General features: G+C 37.0%; 1 protein-coding gene across 1 annotated transcript in view; it reads left to right on the forward strand.

The window, feature by feature from the left end:
- Positions 1-22,500, forward strand: part of LOC144453196 (uncharacterized) — a 26,491-nt gene that overhangs the window by 2,602 nt on the left and 1,389 nt on the right. Inside the window, exons 2-12 of the mRNA XM_078144472.1 lie at positions 5,845-5,984; positions 6,307-6,351; positions 10,520-10,629; positions 11,008-11,203; positions 11,886-12,674; positions 13,277-13,454; positions 19,328-19,467; positions 20,163-20,207; positions 20,324-20,433; positions 20,614-20,812; positions 21,321-22,316. Coding sequence (XP_078000598.1) covers positions 5,845-5,984; positions 6,307-6,351; positions 10,520-10,629; positions 11,008-11,203; positions 11,886-12,674; positions 13,277-13,454; positions 19,328-19,467; positions 20,163-20,207; positions 20,324-20,433; positions 20,614-20,812; positions 21,321-22,316 — 2,948 coding nt within the window. The remainder of the gene's footprint in view (positions 1-5,844; positions 5,985-6,306; positions 6,352-10,519; positions 10,630-11,007; positions 11,204-11,885; positions 12,675-13,276; positions 13,455-19,327; positions 19,468-20,162; positions 20,208-20,323; positions 20,434-20,613; positions 20,813-21,320; positions 22,317-22,500) is intronic.

Consider the following 22,500-nt stretch of genomic DNA (forward strand, 5'->3'; position numbering starts at 1 on the left):
CCAGGTCATCAGATTAACATATTCTAATGACCTAAATCCATAAACAGTAACACCTGATTTGATAGATTATAATAATAATTCCTCGTACAAATAAATTCGGAAATATGTTGAATAAATTATGATACCTATATGTACATGCATCTGCAAAGAGTAATACCTGTCGAAGGAGGAGTGGGAATGGTGCAGAGGGTGGACGGGGTGAAGGTGGGAACAGGAGAGGGAAGAAGGTAGAGAGAACGGGAGAGAGAAAGGGAGAGAGCTTGAGAATAGATATATGGAGAGGAGAAATGGGTGAATTGAGAGAGGGGATATATAATATCTCATATGTAATCGGTGTACGTGACAGAAACGTCGAGCGCCCACATCGACAATTCTTTTCAGTCTACAAGCATTGAAATAATTGGTACATGTAAACGAATACTGAGTGTGAATTAGTTTGCACATTGATGGCACTGTTATCGGTTGACATACACAATTCGATAGATTGAACATCGGTTTCATGTCATAAACTCATGATTAACTGGCAAAGGAAAACTAGTGACAACATGTCATGATGTTATGATGTATCAAGGCATTTACACTACGACGATCGGTTATTCTGCAGAATAGATTACACAATTTGCTTCCTTATCAAATCTTGTATATATATATATATATATATATATATATATATATATATATATATATATATATATATATATATATATATATATATATATATATATATATATATATATATATATAACTCGGTGAGTATCAATCTGCTAAGACAGTGCTCTTTACCGCAGTGGCAGAGCGTAATAGTTTTGGTAGTACTGGAACTCATTCTTGGTTGTCCAAGAAAGAGTTCCTGTACTACCAAAACTATATATATATATATAAATCGACATCACCATAGTTTCCAAAACATGATTTGTTTAATGTTGAATGCACCTCGGAAATAAACCTTTTAATATTTTGTTATTACTCTGTTCAGGAACACTCTAACTTATCTTCAGTTAATTAACTCAATAAAAATAAGGGGTCGCCGTATAATTTTTGTTATAAAGATTTCCAAATTTAGTCATTTTAGAATTAAATATGGCGGACGAATATTGTGTTAACTATATGGGAAAATAAAACATTGACATTTCCTTGAAAACAAGTGCTAACTTTGCGCGTCCTCCAACATTCAGCCTAAACAAACACACACAGCCCATGCACAGTCAGATCTACCAGACATTCTGCATGTGCCACAATTCAATAAAAACTGATACCAATATTCAATGTATCCAAGAACAATCCACGAATGGAATTTACTAACACCCACTATCCGTGCTGCCAAGAGCATCGACCCCTTCAAAACATTAGTACAAACAGCAAACTCACAAGACCAACTAACCAGAGCTCACCATAAACTGTAAACAAAACATTCACCAGGACATGTACGTCAATTCCACACTGACCTGTACGCGATACCCGCAAGGTGTTTTGCATAGTATCAAACAGAAACAGAAGCAGAAGCAGAAGCAGACAAATAGCTTATAGCGGACAAATACATCATTGGCTATCATAATACGTCAGTAGAGATATAAAGATCTTGTACTTAGTCTGTTGAGAATTCTCAAGCGAACCGTCAGCATTCATCTTGTCTTTGGTACATATGTTATGATTAGACGTTTTCGAGCAATGGGAAATTTAATAAATGAAATATTATGGAGAAATAATACGATTTCTATACAGTGTTTTCAGGGTCACTGTTCTGACAATATGCTTCACAATTCTTATCCCGGACGTAGACCGATACTGATAAAACGATTCCCTTTCTATAACGTTCTCAACTCCCTTGGAAGCATGCAATCCTGTAGCTACAGTCATTGAAGTGTACGGATAAAATCGTGTGTCACACCGCGTCCCAAATTATACAGCAGGGTAAACTGGGGCACCTGCTTGGTTTCAATCTTTGTAAATTGCTTCAGCTGTTCAGAAACAAAAGACAGCGGTAAGACATCATGACTGCTGCACTTGAAAACAAGAACTGCTGAAAATAGAACAACCAGCATTTCTAAACATAAACTGACAATTACAGACTTTTACGGACACCAGAAGGCGCTGTCCACCTCCCCGCCCACATTTTAAGCGCATCGTCCTTTATATCATTCAATAATTAAGAGGCAATAAATAACGAACTATAAACCAACACAATTATATGACAATATCGACCATCCACAAAGATGATGACAACACCGCCAACAATGTTAATATGATTTCTCAATTAAAATATTTGCCAAGGTATGTCGTTAATTATTTTTAACATTTGCAACTGTCTGGACATCACTGAACAACTTTGTATATGCTAATTCTAATGACAAGTGTGTCCCAACCAACCGCTGTAAGTGAAAGAAGCATCTTAAAATCGGACAAAAAACAGGACATGGGATGATGGCGGATCGACTTTTAAAACTGATGGTCATTTTGCTATACGTCAAAGGTATGTACTATCATATGTATTTTCAAAGTAGGTGGTAGAATTATGAAATTTCAGAATTCTACCCCTGTATGTTATAAATATTCGTTTTCGTCATAGCAGACTGTACAGTGCAGCGTAGTTCATGGGTTATCATGACATCAATCGGTATGGATGTCAACTTGTGATTGGTTGATGTGTGACTTAGCAAGATTAAAGTGCTACTAGACGGTTTTTGATCTGGTGACGTCATGTTCATTTTGTAGTGGTAACTGAAGCCATGTCTCTTCTTATTTTTTTTTTCATTAGTAGATTTGTTTTCATATCATGCAGAATGTAATTGTTGATACTATATCGTATAGTAACCAAGACACATCAGCATCGCAAAAATTCACAATTTGTTGACAAATGAGAAAATAGTCTGACCCATTTTCATGACTGTTTACATACGGACAGCAAGGCACTGTACACAGTAACCATCAACAACTACACAGCTAGAAATCCATAAGGCATGCCTGTAACAGGTCCTTGTATATATAACAAGTGATTTTACAGGATCTGTGAATTTTGTTGGATTTCATAGCTGTGTCCACAGACGTGAAACAGGTCTGTTGGTATAGGCATATATAAAGATATGTTATTTCTGACTGTATACATACAGCTGTGATCACCTGATTCAAATGCGATGTACACGTGCATGTGCTTCTAGAGATTTTGTACGAATTCTGAGACATGACCTGTATATTTGGTCAGATATTAGGTCTGTATTTACAGTCAAGTAATCGTTTAAATATATATTTTGCTTATCTGAACATTACCACCTTCTAAGTGTGTATTTATTCAGGGCGGGGGGGGGGGCGTTTGTGTTCTCCATTCTAACTATGTATACGTCTGATTCCCTACTTACTACCTGTTCCCCTGCCCCTTTTCTTTCTCTGTCTGTCTGTCTGTCTGTCTGTCTGTCTGTCTGTCTGTCTGTCTGTCTGCCTGTTTGTCTGTCTCTGTCTCTGTCTGTCTGTCTGTCTGTCTGTCTGTCTGTCTGTCTGTCTGTCTCTCTCTCTCTCTCTCTCTCTCTCTCTCTCTCTCTCTCTCTCTCTCTCTCTCTCTCTCTCTCTCTCTCTCTCTCTCTCTCTCTCTGTCTTTTTAACAAAATCGATAACCGTACCATTGGCGACAATGAGAGTTCCGGTTATTAACACTAATTTAGGAATAACAACTTCAATACCAATTTAAGTGACGACATGGTGTCCTTTGATTATAATCAACAGGTGACTATGATGACATGTAATATCCATGTATATCTGACAATAAAGACCAATTACATTTCCCAAGGTCCCTCGTCGTAATTGAAAATAAAACCAACATTTGTGATATCAGGAAATATTACACATAATATCATATCAGAAATATATGGGAAAGTAATTGAAATTATTCGCATATATGGCATGGCAATCTTGAACATCGAATATATACACCTACAAGTATGAGTGTGCTTGTTAGTCACTAAGGGGATACAAGCTTGACTAGCTTTGCTATTTCTTGACCCCTTTAACCATTTATTCTGTATGTGTATCTTTTTTAAGATTGATTTTTAGTATTATTATATTGGTGAATAAACTTATTATCATATATCAAAATGAATAATTTGCACAAAAACAAATAACGTGTGAATTTTAGTTATTAGTAGGCTCAATTATATATCTTTAATTTTAGTTATCACAAAAGGGCAACTTTTGCGAAATGTGGTGATATAGACAGTCAATATAGACAGTCAGAATAAGAGCAGATATTGAATTTTTTAGTTTCATTTATGAGTTGTTGTTTTCGACTTTTTATAAAAAGAAAAGTACCTGTTTTGCAGACTTTTCGAAGGGACACAGTATACGTCCGATGAATCCAAACAGTCTAACATGCACAAACATGCGCACAAACAAGCCCGAAAGCAGACAGACAGACAGACAGACAGACAGACAGACAGGCAGGCACACACACAGACAGACAGGCAGGCAGGCAGACAGACGGACAGACAGACAGACAGACAGACATGGACGGAGAGTCAGCAGTCGCACTGTCAGCAGTATTGTAGATCTGAAGACTACAGACAGTATAAGATGCGTTAGCACGCACGCACGCACGCACGCACGTAAATATGCATGCACACTGACAGGCGCGTAGATACACACAGACGTCATGCTGTTCTACAAGAAAAGAACGCCTTGCAAACGCCAGTGAACATTTTGTTCAAATATTACCGCGCCTTCCATTGAAGGAGACTCGACTGAAAATAAAAATATGCTCTATGCACACAATATAGCAGTTTATACTTATATTTTGTGTAAAATAAATGGCAACAAAATTCTTGCAGAAATTTCAAGCGAAAATATTGGTAGTTATACCGTTTATTATAATTCAAATGTCACACCTGTGCGTCTTTTTTGTCTTTGTTTTTAGTATGACAATTATTAGCGTGACAAAGATCGATTCACAAATTGAACCAGCGAAAGTTAGATCCCTCGATATGCTAGAAATTAAGTCGACAGACTTGCTGTAATGACCTCGTTAAAATTATAGAATCGATCGATGCTCTGAAATGAGTCTCATAAATTCGTCGGTGGACCGAACTATCGAAGAATCTCATTACATTGATAATTAGATATTACTCCCCAATATCTTTCTTGGTTCAGCCAAGGAAAAAGAATGACCTAAGGGGCCTTGTCACTACGAGTCGCAAGACAAAACCTCATAGGTTACAAGTATTTTTCGGCTGAAAGAAGAAAAATAATAGGAATAATATAATTATACCTCCTAGAGCTTATTTTGTGAAAAATTGGATAACATAAAGGTGATTCGGGGAAATTTTGATGCATTTCGAACACCACAGAACCAGTCACTTACACGCGGTTTGTCGTAACGTAAACGATCCGGCAATATAATTCACGTTTTGTGTTCAAAGGCAATAACTTGGCTTGTGCATATTATAATGATATTTGAATCATTATTACATCCGGTATCTTATATTTAGACAGCTTAGAAAATAACATCGGATTTGAAATAATGAACAAGTCTGGATGTTGATAAACTGAATACAAGTACAACTGAAACAGGGTTGGTATGACGTTTCATTTATGGGACATTTTAAACACAAATAGATTATCACCCAAAATAAACAATTATAGAGATGCAAGGGGATATAGAAACAGAGAAGTAATTTGGGTGTTTATCAGTAGAAATGTAAACAAATGACGTCATTAAAATCATCAAGTCCATGTATGATCGTTTCGGCAGAAGCTGTTTCTACAGCAACAAGAGTAGCAACGCAGTATGTAGAAATTAATATACAAATTGTAAAAAGTAAATAGATTCGATTGCTTATATGTCGTACAATGCTTTGTCTCTAGGTGTCTATGGAAGTGATGCAGAAGAGCGTCTCCACAAAGTTTTACTCAGCAATTACTCCAGGCACGCTCGTCCATCACGTAATGCTGTTGAGTCAGTACAACTGACATTAGGACTGACAATTAACCAGTTTCTGAAAGTAGTAAGTCAACCATTTATGTCTAGTGTAACCCTTTTCTAGATACATTATTCAATGTACATTGTGTTTATTAGGAACAATGATAATGGGAATTCAAATGAAAATGCATCTGTGGGTAATTCAGTGTCTTGAATTCAAGCTCAAGTTTGTGTTTGGATCAAAATTGAACTTCATTGCTTAATGCAACAGAATGAGATAGAGCTGCTGTATTTAAAGGGGGTGGGGAATGGCTAATTTCGTCCCAACTTCCTGCATTATGGTCATGAAAATCACTTTTCATCATCCCTATTAAAATGACTAAATAATTTATGCTCTTAATTTTCAGAATGTTAAAGACCAAGAAATCGAGACCAGAGTATGGGTTGTCCAGGTAATTCAATTTAGTTGCCACGTTGTCACAATTACTAATGTTACCATTCAATCATCTCGAGCTAGTAGTTACCAACACCGGTGTATAGGTTACTATGACAACCCTTTGTCAGCGTCAATGTGACTTCTTCATGTACAAGTATTTTGAAGGCGCCGAAAAAATCTTTATCTCATTATTGGTTGACCAATAAATTAGTCGAGATTACTATCATACTTAACCGGGGAACTCTATCGATGATATTCAGAATATTAAACATACGAGAATCTAGTCTTACTTTATAGATCTTCAGTTATGTGCAATTATTCCTACTACGATGTGTGTGCGAGTGAGTGTGTGTATGTATGTATGTATGTATGTATGTATGTATGTATGTATGTATGTATGTATGTATGTATGTCTGTCTGTCTGTCTGTCTGTCTGTCTGTCTGTATGTATGTATGTAAATGTATGTACATGTATGTATGTATGTATGTATGTATGTATGTATGTATGTATGTATGTACATGTATGTATGTATGTATGTATGTATGTATGTATGTATGTATGTATGTATATATGTATGTATGTATGTATGTATATAGTACATGTATGTATGTATGTATGTATGTATGTATGTATGTATGTATGTATGTATGTATTTATTCATTTTACAATTCAATTATTAGTAAGCAATGCTTGTTTTATAACTACCATGCCGATTATCTGAAAAAAGTGTTCTGATATAACACGAAGTTGAGCGTCACTAGAGTTTTTTTTATTTTGTGTTCTATCAAGCGTGGCATGTCTGTTTGACCTGTTATGACAGATACTAAGAAAAATCGCCTAACCATACATTATTGATATTTTATTATCAATTAATTATAATTTTCTTTCATATGACATGAGAATGTCGTTTGCCGTGCTTCACACAGGGAGTTTGTTGCACCGAAGTGGTTTACACAGGATGGTAATATGAAAAAGAAAAGATGTTATGTTTTTAGTATAATTATTGTTTTTAATTTATGTATATAAAGTAAATCAGCACTAACGTATCAATATGTATATCTGGGGTATTAAGAGCAGCGTTAGAACTGCAAACATGACGTATACCAGATGTACAGGGACTATAAAGGGCAGGAAAATAAGCAGTGTAAACTATAATAAGGACACACACATTAGAGATGTAATAACAGGAAAAACTATTATATACCCATACTGTAGAAGTTCAGAACAAATATTCCAAAAAAACATATCAAAACATAATTATTTACCACTGTTGAGTTTGTGTTTGAATGGAATGATTATATCGGCCAACTGCAAGTCGAATTGATTGCTTCCTAGAAACATATATGGCAGGCAGTCTTTATTTGTTGTAGCTTTTGGGGATTTTAAAAATGTTGTCACTTCTCAAATTATTAATGCTATCCCTAGGTGTTCACATTTCATTATTGTAGCTGGGAGTGTCACTTGAAAGTATTTTTTTAACAATTTTAGATACAATGTTAAATTCTTTGTTGGGAAATGGGAACAAGGCCATGCTTTTGAAAGAGTCTGTTTACATTTCATCCTGCTGACTATCCACACAATAGTACCCGTGTAATATCAGGAATATCTATTAAAAGAAGTCGCCATGGTTTTGTTTCGAAATAAAAAAGAGAAAACATAGAGAAAAGTGGTACAATATGTATTGTTACCTGACCTATTTAATGAATTTTATTTAACAAAAGAGTTCGCCATTACATTGTCATTTTTATAGAGGGAGGAATGCTGGTGTACATATATGCTGGTATTTCGAAGGTAATGTGATACAGCAGACATGACAGCGTCTTTGAAATAGTTACAACGAGACAACAAAAGGAGCTCCAAATGCTTTTAGTCGTACTTCTATTTTCAGATTACAGAACAAAAGTCAATGAAATAAAACTTGTCAGGATATATAATAGATTCATCATAATCGGTATTAACAATTGTTTAAAAACTTTAAGAGGTTAATTTTCGCTTTTCACGCGTCAAATTGACGGGTATGTATTCGTGCACTACGCGTCCAGGCCTGATGATCAATACCTACTACTATACTGTATATTTGGATGTATGTCACAGCTAAATATCTCAGTGATATACTTAATATTTTCAAGACATTGTAAACATCAGTGTTTCATTTGGTATATTTTCTTGCCAATGTCACTTCTTGTGTACACGGCTTAATAAATAAATAAATAAATATGTATGTATGTATGTATGTATGTATGTATGTATGTATGTATGTATGTATGTATGTATGTATGTATGTATGTATGTATGTATGTATGTATGTATGTATGCGCATGCACGTCTCTCTCTCCGCCGTTGGTCAATTTCAATCTCTTCCTCTGTCTGTCTGTCTGTCTGTCTGTCTGTCTGTCTGTCTGTCTGTCTCTCTTTCTGTGGTTGTATGGATGCGAATGTGTGTGTGGTGGGGAGGGGGGTTTATTGTGTGGGGTGTATTGGTTTATAGTCGGAAAAGGGATATAGGGGGTTTTCCAAGCTACAGTGAGAAGGTAGACTGATATTTACGTGTATGTAGTATATGCAATGAACCTTTCGGAAGTATTCCAGTCAATGTGTTTCAGCGAGGACTCTCTCGTGACTTTGAAATATATTATCACGTGGTCTATTTAATTGATAGCCTTATTAGTTGCAACGTTCACCAAGAGACAACTAAAATCAATAACAGTCATGTGACTTTCATTGGTAATATGATTAATTAGGCTACAGAAGTTGGCCCCATACTTAGCAGGTTTCATTCATTTACTGTATGAGGATATGACCTATGTCAAAATATGCCTGCTGTTCTATATACAGAGAGTCGCAGGTGCTGTCCGCTCTCTTTGTGTTTGATACAATTAGGGAGAAACCAATCAGAAACTGCGCATTCTACACTTTAAGATAGCCAGGTCACAATTCTTACTACTTTTAGTCTGAATGAAATCAACCAATTAAATGTACTGCAATTAACTTAGCATAGACATGCAAGTGTCAATGTTTTGATGCGTGTGTTTGGGTGTTTGCATGGTGGCAGTTTAGTTCATTTTCATTTTGCCAAAATGTAGGAAACCCTATTCAATCAATCTTGCTAGCTTAAAGATTAGCTTAGGCAGTTTGTTATTTGTGCCTGCATACTTGCATCAACAGTAACCTGAAACATGCTATAGCTATGAACAAACGGAAGCCAACGTATTGATTATGTGATACGATGTGGACTAAACGTGCTCATAACCGTGGCAACCTTAGTACAAAATTAGAATTGAAATAGAACATTAACTGAGATCAGGTGAAAAACTAAATTCTTTTACTTTGGTGTTTTTTTTAAGAAGCCATTTTTGTTTTCATCCCACGAAAACGGTTTACTTTAAATGGATCTGTTTGTAGCAATTTCTTTCAAAAAGTCATTTGTGAAATTGAAGAATTTTCGGAAGAGTAAATGAATGGCACTAAAATAAGTAGTGTCAACAAAAGAACTATTTTTTCTTCACTACATACTGACTTTGTATTCATAGCACTACATACTACTACATACTGGCTTTGTATTCATAGCACTACATACTACTACATACTGGCTTTGTATTCATAGCACTATATACTACTACATACTGGCTTTGTATTCATAGCACTACATACTACTACATACTGGCTTTATATTCATAGCACTACATACTACTACATACTACTACATACTGGCTTTGTATTCATAGCACTACATACTACTACATACTGATTTGAATCGATTGTGCTCAGTGCTGTCTGAAAACATTTTCATTTAGTTAGCGGGGTGGGGTGGGGATGGGGGTGGGGGTCTAAGGCCTAACTAAGAACATTTAGTTTAGTTTATCATACACTGAACTATTGATCTCGTCTCTAGTGAATAAAATTCTAAGCCAATGATATGTCTAAGGCTAGGTGTAGGAATGTGAATGCCACATTTATGGCAGTGTCTATAGACAGGCTAGATTTATGAATGTGAATGCCACATTTAAAGCATCACTAGTGCACTGCATATAATCAGGCTAGATGCAATGTAGGTGAATGTCAAATCCAAGGCAATGACCTTACTAACGGTATTAAAAAGCATAGTATAGGAATCCATTGGTAAGTCAATGAAGTAAAGTAACTCTACATGTTTTAAAAATATGTATCCGTATTATTCCATTAGCAATGGCAGGACTATCGTCTCCAGTGGAACCCAGCTGATTATGACAACCTCACCTTCACTGTGGTGTCATTACGGAAACTGTGGATACCGGATACCGCATTAATTAACAAGTAAGAATATCTAGACTACCATATTTACAATCTGTAAACTTTAACTCACACCTTAATGCTAATGTAACCCTACTATACATCATATAGAGCTACGATTCCTGTATGTATGTATGTATGTATGTATGTATGTATGTATGTATGTATGTATGCATGTGTGTGTGTATGTATGTATGTATGTATGTATGTATGTATGTATGTATGTATGTATGTATGTATGTATGTTTGACTAGCTAAGTCACTGTCTGTCTGTCTGTCTGTCTGTCTGTCTGTCTGTCTGACACACTCAAAGTCTATCTGTCGGATGTTCCTTCTTATCAATATCGCTCATGTCTACCAGATGACAAATCCAGTGACGTGTGTACATATTTTATTTTCCAGTGCTCACAGTGGAATGGAAAATGCACCTCTAGTCACCGTATTCAGTGTACCGGCAACTGTATATAGTGATGGAAGCGTGATACACTTCTCACCTGGTTTATTCCATACTATATGTGCTATGGATATCACTTACTTTCCTATGGACACTCAGAATTGTCCTTTGAAATTTGGACTGTGGACATATGGCGACAACGAGGTAAAACATAATTAATATAAAATTTGAAGGCTAGAGCTATATACAAACATGCTAAAGAATAGAATAGTCACATCATATTCTTGAAGCATGACTAGTATGATTTAAGACAGTCCAATGCAAGAGCCAGGCACTGAGTCATTGGCCATTAATATCTTTAGCTCTCATACTGTCCAGCACTTCCATTAGTTTCATGAAAGTTGGAACATTTCTAATGTTCACAAATTTTGCAGAATTTTAACTTTACTAAAATCTAGTTTACAATTATTCATTGTTTACCTGAAAATAAAAGGAATATGCCCTTGGTATTTACTTCGCCAAATACTATCGCCAAATACTATTGATATAACTTATTCAAGTCTTATGAACATGTTTACTGATAGCATTATGCACTAAGCTGGTCCCAAAGGCATTTTATCGACTGAAATTGCCTTTGGGGAAGGGGAGAGACGAGATAGGTTGTGTAAAGAACTCAAGAAAACTTAACTTCATCAACTAAGTTCAGTGCAAGTATTAGAAACTTCCAACATGTCCACGACTGAAAGCCATTGTCACCTGGGAAGGAGGCCATGACCTCAACAAAGACGTCATGTCCTCATGTTTGTAAGGAATTGAGCATAATATATGTGCTGTTTATAGCTCTGTGTTTATCTTGGCTCTGTGTATGAATGTTGCTATCTTCTAGGTCCAACTGAAGACGAATGATAAAGAAGCTCAGATAGAGGGAGGAGCATTTATTCCGAGCACCGAGTGGGAGTATATGGGATCAACCGTCAAGATCACCAAACATGCCTACCAGGGTGTGCCTGTCGTCTATACATATATCATCTATGGCATACAACTGAACAGAAAACCAACATACTATGTTATGTATGTTATCTTACCATGCATCATATTATCTTGTCTGACCGTCGTTGTCTTCATCCTACCACCACACAGCGGGGAAAAGATCTCTCTCAGTGTCAATCTTCTCGTTGCCACCTACATCTTCAACTTGCTTGTTGCTGACATAATGCCTGCTACATCAACAACAATCCCTCTGATCTCAGAGTACATACTCTTCAATATCTTCATGGTGAGCTTCTCTGTTGTCATCTCTGCTATCGTATCTAATTGCTATCACAAGTCTGTCTCAAACTGCAAAGTTCCTTCCATCGTCCAGAAGCTAATCTTAAACAAATGCTGCCTCCGGTTGCTCATGATAAGCAGATCCAAGAAGGCCAGAAAGGTGGACCTAACCATGACAGACAATGATTCAGGTTCTGATGACAGCTATGAAGGAAAAAGCAAGGCTTTAATTCCGTCTCAAAGCTCTGCTACAGTTACATTGAGCATGAAGAGGAGGGAACCTAGATCTGCTTCCATAAGGACGACTTTCGAAAACAAGGTACTGAGACTCATGGACCAGATGTTGAAGAGCCTTCAGAAGAAATCACACCTTCACAACTTGTCTATTATCAGTGAGGATGATGAGGTAGGCATAAATACTATATTCTGTTGTGAATTTACATGGAGAGAGAGTGTGAGAAAGAGCGAGAGAGAAAGAGAAAGAGGGGGAGAGAGACTGTCACAGAGAGACAGACAGACAGACAGACAGACAGACAGACAGACAGACAGACAGACAGACAGACAGACAGACAGACAGGCAGGCAGGCAGACAGACAGACAGACAGACAGACAGACAGACAGACAGACAGACAGACAGACAGACAGACAGACAGACAGACAGACAGACTGAGAGATCCAGCCAGCCAGCCAGCCAGCCAGGATTGGATGAGAGAGACAAAGATGGATGCAGACATACAGACAGGCAGGCAGGCAGGCAGGTAGGCATGCATACCTACCTACCTACCTACCTACCTATCCAATCAACCACCTACATACATACATACATACATACATAAGACAAGACAAGACAAGACAATTTGATATTGCTTCAAACAGGTCTCTTCATATTTCCTCTTGTAAACCAGACACCGTTCCATTTTTCATGTAATGTAGTTCTAGTGGTTTTGGAGTCAGTGATATTTTACCTAACAAAGCAATTTCACCATAGTTGATTTTAATCTTTTTCAGGAGCAGAATGAATGGTTCCTGCTTGCTGTGGTCATTGATCGAATCTTCTTGGTCCTATACGCAATCATGTCTGTACTGGTGGCACTAGCCATACTCCCCCAGATCGTCAGCTACAAAGATTTCAACTTGACGTCATCATTAGAGCGCACACTGGCAGGAGTCGGCCTGGGGTCTTCAGGTGATCAAGCTAACGAAACCCACCAATTACACTGAGATGAGCTTCTCGCACACCGACTCAACCTCAGAAACTCAGAATTTCCTCTTATACTCATTTAATATTCAGATAATACCTCATCTACTGCGAGGTGCAACTACATTTGTACTTATATACTGAGTGGAGAAATCACAAAATGATATATTTAGCTTGCTGCTATTTTTAAAATATATAGATATCTGAGGAATTCATCTGAAAATATTGATGTTCTCACTAATACTGACTACTGTATTTTGTGTCATAGAAACATTTGGGATCTGTATAATCCAGACTTGTATATTCCAGGCTTGAGGACTGTCAACTTGAATAGCCAAGGCCAAACATGCATGACCCAGTAAGACCTTAGTCAAAAGTGACCCCAGTCAGACTTATGAAACGAATAGCAAAGTACAAACACATGTAAAATATGAAGAGTTACCATATTGACGCCTGTTTTTAAGGATATTTTCATTTGTACAACTGGGGTCTACTGCTTCAGGTTTGGCAGGTTTAGGCTTAGGAGTCATACAAATTTGGGCACATCCTTTACTTATAGTAAAATCAGAGTCAAACTTGGGATACAATTTAAATACTCATATATATCCCATCTAGTGTTGCAATTATGTAGATTTCGAAGTGTGTGTGAATTAACCCCATATCAGCTTTTCTACTAATTTCTGCAAATTTCCCCACTTTTTATACGATATGGTCATGAGAAAAGCTTTATACATATATTTGGGCTAAGTTTTGTTTCGGGATCTTAAATATTGTGGCTAAGTTTTGATTCAGGACCTTTAACATTGTCTATGTTGGTGCCATATAATACTAAAGTGAGGTCTCACTAAATACCACAAAGAGAAGACACTTAACATACCAAATACCGGAAACACTAAATAAACACTGAATACCACACACCGGAAACACTAAGTACAACGTACTGGAGACACTAATACCACATACCGGAAACATTAAATACCACATACCGGAAGTACTAAATGCCACATACAAGAAACACTAAACACTAAACACCACATACCGGAAATGCTAAACACCACATACTGGAAACACTAAATACCATATAACGGAAACACTAAAGTCCACATACCGGAAACACTAAATACCGCATACCAGAAACACTAAATACCATATACTGCAAACACTAGATACCACATACCAGAAACACTAAAAACCACATACCGGAAACACTAAATACCACATACCCGAAACACTAAATACCACATACCGGAATTCGATACACTAAATACCATATACTGGGAACACTAGATACCATATACCCGAAACACTAAATACCACATACCGGAATTCGATACACTAAATACCACATACCGGAATTCGATACACTAAATACCATATACTCGAAACACTAAATATCAAAAGAAACAACATAATTGCTTTTAGGTAACAAAAATGAACGTTTAAATCTGGAAAAATACGAAATCAATCAATGTCAACATTCCAAATGATCACTTTTAGTAAAGTCAATACCATTAATTTCGTTGGGAATTACAATTTGTGTGGATCAGATCTTTGGCAAATGAAGACAAGGTTTATCCCTGTAAGGTTCTGTGGGTATGTTACAGAAATATGTTTAAATCTACTCGAGTTTGTTCAATCGAAGTAGAATTATTCCACTGCTTTGAATGAGATAATGTTTGCATTAACAGTGTAAATAAATGCATACACTTTATCCCAATCATAGTACAGTATGAGTAGTTTATTTTAGTTCCTCGAATTTCAAACCAAATTGCCAGGTGGTGAGATAGAGAGAGAGAGAGAGAGAGAGAGAGAGAGAGAGAGAGAGAGAGAGAGAGAGAGAGAGAGAGAGAGAGAGAGAGAGAGAGGGGGGGGGGGGAGGAGAAAGACAGACAGACATGCATACATACATTAATACATACACATGCATACATACATACATACATACATACATACATACATACATACATACATACATAGTTACATACATACATACATACATACATACATACATACATACATACATACATACATACATACATACATACATGCGTACTTACATACATACATACATGCGTACGTACGTACATACATACATACATACATACATACATACATACATACATACATACATACATACATACATACATACAGACAGGCAGACCGACAGACAGAGAGGGTCGGTGGGCATGAGAGAGGGGCAATTGACGAGACAGAGCAACTACGAGAACAGCAAGCACATAGAGTGAGATAGACGGAAATCCGACAAACAGACAGAAAGACAAGGAAAGACATAAACACACAGACTAAAAGAAGAGTAGACAGCTGAGATAAACAGAGAAATTTGACTAGAAATATGAAATATAAGGAATCAACGTCAGAATTACCAGCTTGTTAACAAAGTTACATAACTACGTTGAATGGAGATGTAAATGGAGAGAGACAGAAAACATCTCGGACTAGATAAATACATAGGGTCAGAAATGTGAAATAGGCAATAAGAAGGAAGGAAAGAAAGAATGAATGAATCAATGAAAAGAAGCAGACAGACAGACAGACAGACAGACAGACAGACAAAATGAAAAATGAATGAATGAATGAATGAATGAATGAATGAATGAATGAATGAATGAATGGAGAAAATAGAAAAAAAGAAAGAAAGAAAGAAAGAAAGAAAGAGGTGAGTGGAAGCAAATAGAGATAGACAGACAGGTTAGTGACTGAGTTGACAAAGCACTATACACAAAACACTATAGTGATATAACTTAAGAATTATTTATTATGTCGGTATTACACATGGATAAAAGTTACACTTGAATCTTGTCCTCCTATTTGCTTATTTACGAGTGTTGGTCGCTTTTACCTATACTACGACTCACGAGGGGGACAAAAGAAGAGGGTGATGAGAGGCTGAAGAAACAACGATTAGGCAAACATGATTAAACATACATTAAGAATTTTACACCATTTACAACAACGGAAGGAGACGTGAGCGCATCTGTTCATTTTGTTTTTTTTCTCATGTTGTTTGTATGGTTTATTTCGCAATAGGGAACTTGCAAACCCGCCATATTGAATGTTGCATCATGGGAAATGTGATAATAAATACTAATGAAATTGGTATTGTGAACAATGTTGATACATTGTTTGTAACCACGACTGATCAATTCATCGTTACCCTGACAATTGTGGGAGGTTAATTTTATCAGTAGCTCCAGATTAGGTACTACGATAACCACATATAATCCCATACTCCTTTGCGTCTGAGCATGCTCAGTCTGAATTGCATGTTCCCTATTGGCTGTGTTCTTGCCATCTGACTAGGCTTTTCATTGGAGACGTATAGAAAATATGCAACACGCTCGTTATTTATTCTGCAATAATGATAGAAATTCCTACATACCTGTCATCGAAAAAATTATTTGCGAGCAGGTATTTTTTACGTGCATTCATATTTAGATAGTCATACCTAATTACATATGCATATCATCATCCAATCAAAAGCAATGATATTCCGATAAAGTCACGGGTTACAAACTACACAGTTATCACGTAACATCTAATAATATATTACCTCAAATACAGTGTCCCAAAGGTTACTGTGAATTCCACTTGGAGAAATTGCTTATTCAAGAAATTAACCGATAATTATTGAAGATACTTGGAATCCTGTCTAGTACACGACTGAAATGTCTCTCGGTCAATTTCGCGCTATGTCTGTAATAGTGTTGTTGCTCCTTTGCGGAAGTATGAAAGGTAAGTGTCATTTATCATTAATTTACAAATCTGAAATTACATACACGTCTATTCCAACACTGTTTTATACTCAGAATATGTGCAACATTTTTGTAAAAATAGAGAGATACAATAGACGAACTGCACATCCAAGTAGTGATGCGGATATTCCATACTTGCAAAATACACAGTCAAGTTAATTCTATGTCCATTCTAATAGTACAACCTGTAGCCGTAGCAAGGAAGTTTTAAGTTTTACCAGACATGTTTCTTTTTCTCTAATCCGAATTGTTAGATACTTGCAATTTATTGCAATTTATTTACTTTGTACATTCAAGCACGTCGTGATAGTTTTAGGTTGAATAATGGATAGTGACTACCTTGTAAATCAATTAAGTTCTGTTTACTGACAATAAAAGTCAACTACATTAAAAGGTCAGGTGCAGTTATGTTTCATTATTAAAGGGACATGATAGACAGTTTCCTCTTGGGATGAAATGAATCATTGCCATGCAGTGTTTTATTGATACACTCTGAACGGCAATCCATCCTGCCCATACTGTGTGTACAAAGCGCCAACACTTTTAATGGCTGGAACGTGTCAAGTTGAATAATTGGATATTCGCAAAGTATGATATATTTAGATTATTGGCTTTATTTTTAACTATTACAAATAAAAAAAATGGAGAAAGATATTTTACAGAATGGACATGAGATCCATCGATTTCCTACATGTTACCTTAACCGGAATTCCAGTGTCGCCGTCTGAACAGATGGGCTAATCAAGATCTCCAAAATTAGAGATCAAAGCCACTGACCGACTGTCATGTGTATAGAAATTACTCGTACACAGAACCCTGTCTGATTTGACTTTTACTGAAAATTCAAACATGGTGGCCAATAGTGTTTTATATTTGCCATTATTAGCATGATTTAAAGTAGGTCCATGCTCTGTCACTAGAAGCCATATATCAGAGTATTACCAGATAGTAATTATGTACGATTATTGGATGTTTGGACACTGACAGAACTGCAAGGCTTGGTCTACAAAATATGCAACTGTAAAACCTATTTTTTGAGATTTTTGTATATAACCGTGTACTATCAGCAATGGCCTCCAATGGCCTCCCAGTTCTATACATGACAAAAATATTGACCGTAGATGGTAGTTAATTGTTAATTAAAAACTTGGTTTGATAAAGCGACCAGAATGAGTCCACGAATACAGAATAAAACAATTATACATATATTTTGTAAACAAAGGATGTAAATATCGTAAAGCGAGAATGAACAAAATTTTCCATCTTGAAACATTACATCTGACACATATTTCCAGAATAAGTGAATTTTAGAGAAAACGCAATGTCTCCTACAACACGGTTATAGCTTATGGAATGAATTTCTTTTCTATTAGTAGTTATTATTTGAAGTACTGTCATGCCAATAAATGTTTCATTTCCAAAAAACCAATAACATTCCAATGTTAATTTCTCTATTAAGAAATGATAGAGTTTTCTTACATCTGCCATAAATGTCTAAGGTCAAATAATGATAACATAAAATAAAATGGATTACCTGTCATTTTTCATATGTAAGCTTACACACTGACGTTTTTGGAAACTGTTCAAAAAATTAACTTCCGGAAATTTGAGGTAACAATGTAGCACAGTGGATCAACTGTATGAATAAATACACATTAGCATTTAAGCTAGGGGGTTAAGGTTAGGAGTAGACTCCATAACGCAAAGCATATATATATCGTCTGCAATAGTGAATACTGTTCTATGTGTTTTCATAACATTCATATCAGGACTTTTACGCAGTAGGTATATTTTAGCGGATAACTAACGAAATTAACATTTTGGAACATTACATTTTGGATAATTTATACTATTCAACAAGAGTAGCTTGTCATCACCATCACCATCATCATCCTCATCCTCACCACCATCACCACCACCACCACCACCACCACCACCACCACCACCATCACTATCATCATCATCATCATCATCACCACCACCACCACCACCACCACCACCACCACCACCACCACCATCATCATCATCATCATCATCATTGATACTACCACTAGGCTAATTGTCACATTTATCCTCCACTTTATATAGGTGTTACTGGTAGTATTGCTGAAGAAAATCTCCATAAGATATTGTTCGAGGATTATGCACGAGACGTCCGTCCATCTGAGAAGACGGCAGACTCGGTCACCATAAAGTTTTGGTTATCCCTCAACCAACTTATGGCAGTGGTCAGTATGCCATTTAGCATGCTACTATTAACAAGACTTCACAGGGGTATTTGTTTGTACATAAAAAAAACACCACTACAGGTTGCAATGGGTGAAACGGCATAGTCTTTCAGCTCATTTGGCAATTTGTGGTTTTAGTTTTAGTTATTCGACTCTTACTGCTGTGTACAACAGGATTATAATTGGAAAGAGATGGAAACATTGAAAACAACGCCCTCCCCTAGGTCTGCTACTGTGTTCAGCAGTACAACTGCTGCTGAACTTGACCTTGAACTTGCAAAACCAATTTAACAAAGTCAAAAGTCAACTTTAAAAAAACAAACGGTGGTCGTGGTCTTTCTTTCTCCCCATTTCCCCCGATTTTTTCGTTTACTATACATACGATTTATTTTAACCCCAGTCTGTATACTTTCTTTTAAAGAAACAGATGTAAACAAGCATTTATAGTCTTGTTCAAAATTCAATCTTGGCGCTTACGCGGTCGATCATTGTGCAATTTGGGGGAGTGCTCAAATTTGGTAATTAGGATAGAAGTGCGCCCTCTGTGTTGGTCAACTTGACATTCTCGTTAACCCTGCCGTACTGATTAGTCTAATTTGATATCCATCAGTGTGGTCGAATCAAATTTAGTCAAGTTAATTTAGTGGGACAGTTTTCCTGTTTTAATATTATGTGGTTATATCTTGTCGTTACAGAATGTAAAGCAGCAAGTTATAAAAACCCGTGTGAATGTGAACTTGGTGAGTGTCATACATTTTCCTAAAATGATACATGTATTGTTCTTTATTTTAAGTCTTTTTCCTGGTTCATGACTTAGAGTGCAAACATTAAATATTGTCTTTGAAATTTTACTCAGATCTGGAATGATTATCGTCTGAAATGGGACCCGGATGAATACGAAGGCCTTAATGTAACAACGGTACCGTCAACGGATATTTGGCTTCCAGATGCTTCATTACAAAACAGGTACGTTGGTAAAGTCCATTGACCTTTTTGTGGATGGGGCGGGCACTTTCATCTATGAACATTATGATCCCAAATAACATCTGTACTGTATTTGCAGAAATTGGGATGTGTGACGTTAAAGGCATTTCAACAACAAAGAATGTCTCAATGTCTTACTTATTGTTCTGTATCTACTTGTAGCGCTAACAACGACTTTAAGAATGCACCTGTTCTGACGATGGAAGATACAGTATGGGCTAGTGTGTACAGCGATGGTACTGTAACTCAAATAACACCACATGTGTTCACAACGGTCTGTGAAATGGATATCACCTACTTTCCTATGGATAAGCAACACTGTCCAATGAAGTTTGGACTATGGACTTATGTTGACAACCAGGTACATGACTAAGATATAGATCACCTTGGTAAATCGCATGAGTTGTGGAGTTGAGACATCCTTGCATCTGTTTCATAGTTATAGGTAGCATAAAAGCTCTTGGAAGGTCATTGGCGACAATGTGAGTGAGTGAGCGGGCGGGCGGGCGGGTGAGTGAGTGAGTGAGTGGGTGGGTGGGTGGGTGGTTGGTTGGTTGGTTGGGTGAGTGAGTGAGTGAGTGAGTTGAGTGGGTGGGTGGGTGGGTGGGTGGGTGGGTGAGTGAGTGAGTGAGTGAGTGAGTGAGTGAGTGAGTGAGTGAGTGAGTGAGTGAGTGAGTGAGTGAGTGAGTGAGTGAGTGAGTGAGTGAGCGAGCGAGCGAGCGAGCCTGCCTGCCTGCCTGCCTGCCTACTTGTCTGTCTGCCTACCTACCTACCCACCTGTATAATATACCCAATGCCATTCTATTACTGTCCCTTTGTACATAAGCCCTATCTAAATTTAATCTCAATTTCTCTTTGATCTATGGCAGGTACATATTGAATTAAAAGTTGATAAAATTCTAACAAATGCAGCTGCTTACATCGAGAACACAGAATGGGACATCGTTGGCTCAAACACTTCAACAAAAAAACAAGTCTTTGATGGGGACAGTTTCACCAACATACTGTACTATATTTTGCTGAAAAGAAAACCTACCTTCTATATTGTTAACTTGGTGTTGCCATGCAACAGTCTTTCAGCGCTCATTGTGGTTGTTTTTGTTTTACCACCACACAGTGGAGAAAAGATCTCTCTGAGTGTCTCCATTCTTCTTGCCATGTATGTGTTCAATCTTCTGGTTGCAGACATCATGCCTGAAACATCAACCAGTGTGCCCTTGATTTCCATGTATCTGCTGTTCAATATGTTCATGGTCGGTTTTTCAATTCTCTTCTCGTCAATTGCATCCAGTGTCTACCAGAAATCTGTCGATGAATGCAAAATACCGTATATAGTCAAGAAGGTATTCCTTCATCCTATGTTACTGAAGATCCTTTGGATCAGTCGCCAGAAGCAGCCCCGAAAAATGGCTGTTATGCCGGTGAAGGAGAATGGAGATGACTCTTCCAGTGATGACAGTGACAGCATGGGAAACAACGGATTCAATTATAAACGCCCTGGTGAACAGAGATTCGGTGACACGCTCAGAGAAACTATCATTAATGGAAATAGTGGGAAGCCTGGCATACCACTCCAAAATGGAGGCATTGTCAGGGAGACCGTTATCAATGGTCACGGCGATCAGGTGATCAGACCCGGATGTATAAGGAAATGTGAGCTTATCACAGAAGTGGATGAAAGGCACCCATTTGAATCAAATGCACCAATACGCACGAGGGTACACAGTAGGAAGAAACGAAGTACAAAGCACACGACTCCTAAACAGAAATTTCAAAACAATGTGTTGGTGTACATGGAACAGATGTTGAAATATATACAGAAGAAAGACCAACCTCTTCACATGTCTGTTGTTAATGAAGTTGAGGTAAAAACATACCATTAGTTTACTGTGTAGAATCCGTCACAAATTGCAACCATCCGTTCAAATACTAAAAATTGTCATATTAGTACTGGTGGACGCAATTTGTCACGGATTGTGTAGCTACTACATTATGTGCTAAGTCTTAGAACAACTGTCTATCTGTCTGCCTGTCTGTCTGTCTGTCTGT

This window comes from Glandiceps talaboti, chromosome 23 (genome assembly GCF_964340395.1).
Source record: "Glandiceps talaboti chromosome 23, keGlaTala1.1, whole genome shotgun sequence".
NCBI classification, from domain to species: domain Eukaryota; kingdom Metazoa; phylum Hemichordata; class Enteropneusta; family Spengelidae; genus Glandiceps; species Glandiceps talaboti.